This window comes from Populus trichocarpa, chromosome 14 (genome assembly GCF_000002775.5).
Source record: "Populus trichocarpa isolate Nisqually-1 chromosome 14, P.trichocarpa_v4.1, whole genome shotgun sequence".
Classification (NCBI taxonomy): Eukaryota; Viridiplantae; Streptophyta; class Magnoliopsida; order Malpighiales; family Salicaceae; genus Populus; species Populus trichocarpa.
The window spans coordinates 2739153-2742790 of NC_037298.2; the positions used below are offsets into that span (position 1 = coordinate 2739153).

Sequence of the window (3638 nt, forward strand, 5' to 3'; positions counted from 1 at the left end):
CTACCGTGGATTCTCATTGCATTGTGCATCACTACAGTGCATAGTGCAAACCAAAGAAGCAAAATAGTCTTTTTCTTATAAGGTTAATTAAACTGATCAGGATAAATTGATTTTTTATTATTTTTTTAGCAAAGTAATATAATTTAATTACCCTTTAAATATGAAAACTTAAACTAACATCCAAGAAAATTTTAGTTTTTTTTCATTTTTATAGCAATACCTCAAAAGCAAAAATTACTAAACTTGCTTCCAAGGGCCTTTTAGTAATTTCATTTAGGTTTTTTCTGTTATAATTAAGTTGATTTAGAGGTAATTTAATGTTTTAATAAATAAATAATATTATTAAAAAATAGTAGGTGCATGCAATGCACACGCTATCATGTGGACCATCTTTACGCTTTTCAGGAGGCATGTGAAGTGTTGTCAATAGCAATATCTTTTTCTTTTTTTATTCTCTTTCCCTCGAAAAATAACAAAAAAAAACTAACTCTAATTAGCATGCTAAACACGCGACCAACTTATGAAAGCGGGATAACTTCGGAATAAAATAATGGAGATAAACCCCTAGACAAACAAAATAATTGAAGGCAAAACTAAAAAAAATATAAAAAAAATATTGAGTCAACTCGACCAACCATAACTTGAGATATGAGATTGGAATAACCCCTAGAAAAAAAAATCGACAAAACTCACGAACTTGAAGGCCTGGTGATATAATATCGATTCATGAAATTGAAAAAAAAAAGAACCTAGAAAAAGATCGAAGTCAAACCTGGCTAATATTTGAAACTCGTGTCCCATGTCATGAGACCGGGTTACCCTGTAGATAGTAAGCCCAAAAAAATCACGAACAAAATTCTCAACCATCCAATTTTTTTTTTAAATAACAATAAAAAAAATAACAAAAAAATGATACAAAAATCAAATGAAATAAAATAATGATGGATGAAATTGAATATAAAATAAATCAAGAAAATGATAAAAAAACAAAAAGATAACAATAAAAAACAAAAAGTAATTAAATCATTTTATTGTTTTTTAAAAACTAAAAATACCAAGCACAACACCTGAATGTTAGGCAAAAGAAATTTGCTTTTCAAAGCTAATTTAGTATTTTTAGTGTGCTAAAAAAATTAAAATAACCAATTTAACCACAATTAACTTGATAATGCCAAGTTAACCATGTGAAAATATGATTTTATCCTCTAATTTATGCCTTCCTGGCTTGTATCGTAGAGAATAAAAACACCATTTCACTCTATCAATCCATGGTTGTATGAATCTTGTTTCAGGGTGATTCAATGATACCTCTTTAGTGATTTAATGAGACAGTCGAGGTTTTATTCGTTCACCTAATATGTTTTTTAAGAAGTGAGGTTTCTCAAATTTTAAAAAAATAAAAATGATACCTCTTTAGTTTTTTCAATAATTAGTTTGCTAATGGTACTATTGGATTCTCTAACGAATATGATAATAGAACAAAAGCTAGCGAGTATGAAGACCATTATTAGGCAGCAAGATTAACCCCCACCTCCCATGCTTACTTGTATTTATTGTAATAGGGTGTTCGGTGTACCATTAAAATAAATAAAAAATTTATAATGGTCAAACTTTAACTAAAAATATTTTATTAATTACTCAATGAAATATCTTTACCTACTCTCTGTTACTTGTATTTATTTTAGAAAATTTCTCATTAAATAATTTATTATTTATAAAAACAAAATAAAAAAAAGTAGAGAAAATTATTAAGATCTTCCGAAAGTATGCACTCGATTTCACTTTCCTCTCATAGTTTTAGAAATTACATATCAAGAACGCAAATTCTAGTGAAAAGACGAAAATACCAAACGATATATCAATCTGGTGTACATAAAAAAAATCAATTCTCTATCTCCACGATTTCTTCTCTTCTCTCCCTCTTCACGAACATAAAATAGAATATAAATCAAAACAAAATTGTTTATGTTGACCTGGTATATAAAATCAAGGGTGAGATAAATTTTCATTAGCTTTCCCATTAGGTTATCTTTGATTGGTGCCTTCAAGAAAAAATTCTCTCAGTGTTAACTTTGCAGACATGGAGACAAAAAAATTGGAACTCTACTCCACTTTTGGATTATGAACTGCAATTTGATGCTGTGACATTCAGTTTAAACAATTCCAGAAGCTATTTGCAATTGTTCCCATATCCATTATAGATGTCTACGAGAGTGCAAAAACCCACGAGTTCAAAATTGACAATTTGTTCATCACTTTGGCAAGAATCACAGTTCAATGGATTAGAGGTATTTGAGTGCTGTCTAAGCATTGCTATTTTGAACCTTATTAACAATCACGTAGAGAAGATATTTACGCATCAAGAATTCACTTGGAGCAAACATTCCTGGAGAGAAAACTTGAAAAATCAAAATGCTCGTATCTCGTTCGGTTGGAAGGGTAGCAAGGACAAGAACAAACCAGGAGCAGGAGCAGAGATATCCCTTCAAACCACAGTTTGTTTCCTGTAATGCTGTAGGCATCTAGGACTCACTTGGAACTGACATTACCGCATAGAACATGATTCAAATTTGATGTCTTTTATGTACAACTCTGAAAACCATGTAAAAAAAACGGTATACTGATTTCCAAAGGCTATCACTTTATTATTCAAATCCAACAGTTGAAGAATTAGCACATCTCTTATTGCAATTTGGAATCAATTAATTACGAAGAAGAATTCCTTAAACAGCATACCTTCCACGATGAGTGACAATCTCAGCAAGAGACCCAATTCTTATGAGTACTAATAAGAGCAGATAAAAGGCCTGCACAAGATACCAAAAGGGGGCCTGAAAATTGCCCTCTGCCGTCACGAATATCAGCCAGAGCCATTAGCCCATCAGCAAAATCCTGCACAATTGATAATTTCTTCATCAGCTTCTTCTCTCTCAGCTTCCACAATCTCCTCTCTTCCTCTTGACGCCCAACTCCTCTCGTGACTGCAATTTCAACGCTGGATTCCAGGCACACCTCATCTTCACTCAATTTCTTTAAATCTCTAAATTTCAAAGAAATACTCCCAATATACCCAACAAACTCCGCCCAAGCACTGATTTTTCCTAAACTTTTGGAGTGTTTGCTATCGATCAACCCCGATTTAGCCAACCAAACAAATTGCTCAACAAAATAATACAAACCTTCACCTCCATAGGCAATGAAGGAAAGGATGATTTCTTGTTTTGAATCAAAATGAGAGCCTCTTAATGCGTTGACATCTTGAACGAATTTCCCAAGTCGGAATGCTTTGCGACTGAGTCCAACACTTGATTCGAAACTCTTGAGTCGTTTCGTTACGATTAAGGTTTCGGGGAGGACGGATGAGGCTAAGATGATCTTGGTTGCGTAACGTGAGATCTTGAGGAGCTTGTCAACCCCATCTCGCTTTGCAAGGTATACCTCTAAATGATTCAAAAAGTCTCTTTGTCCCTGTTTATTAGGGATTTCATTGGCGTTTTGTGGGGTTGGTGAAGGCTTGGGATCCATCGTCACAGGAATTTCTTAGTCGGTAGAAGTCTTTCGCGAGAGAGAGAGAGAGAGAGATGCGAGGGGAGATGGAATCCCTCGCTCGCTTACCTGCCCTTCCTTTGTCTCGTCTG

At 33.5% G+C, this 3638-nt stretch overlaps 1 protein-coding gene across 1 annotated transcript; it reads right to left on the reverse strand.

Annotated features, from left to right (window-relative positions):
• Positions 1 to 2621: 2621 nt before the first annotated feature.
• Positions 2622 to 3638, reverse strand: LOC18105013 (peroxisomal membrane protein 11A). The gene has a single exon (XM_052446755.1). The coding sequence runs from the start codon at positions 3523 to 3525 to the stop codon at positions 2758 to 2760; it is 768 nt and encodes a 255-aa protein (XP_052302715.1). The 5' UTR covers positions 3526 to 3638; the 3' UTR covers positions 2622 to 2757.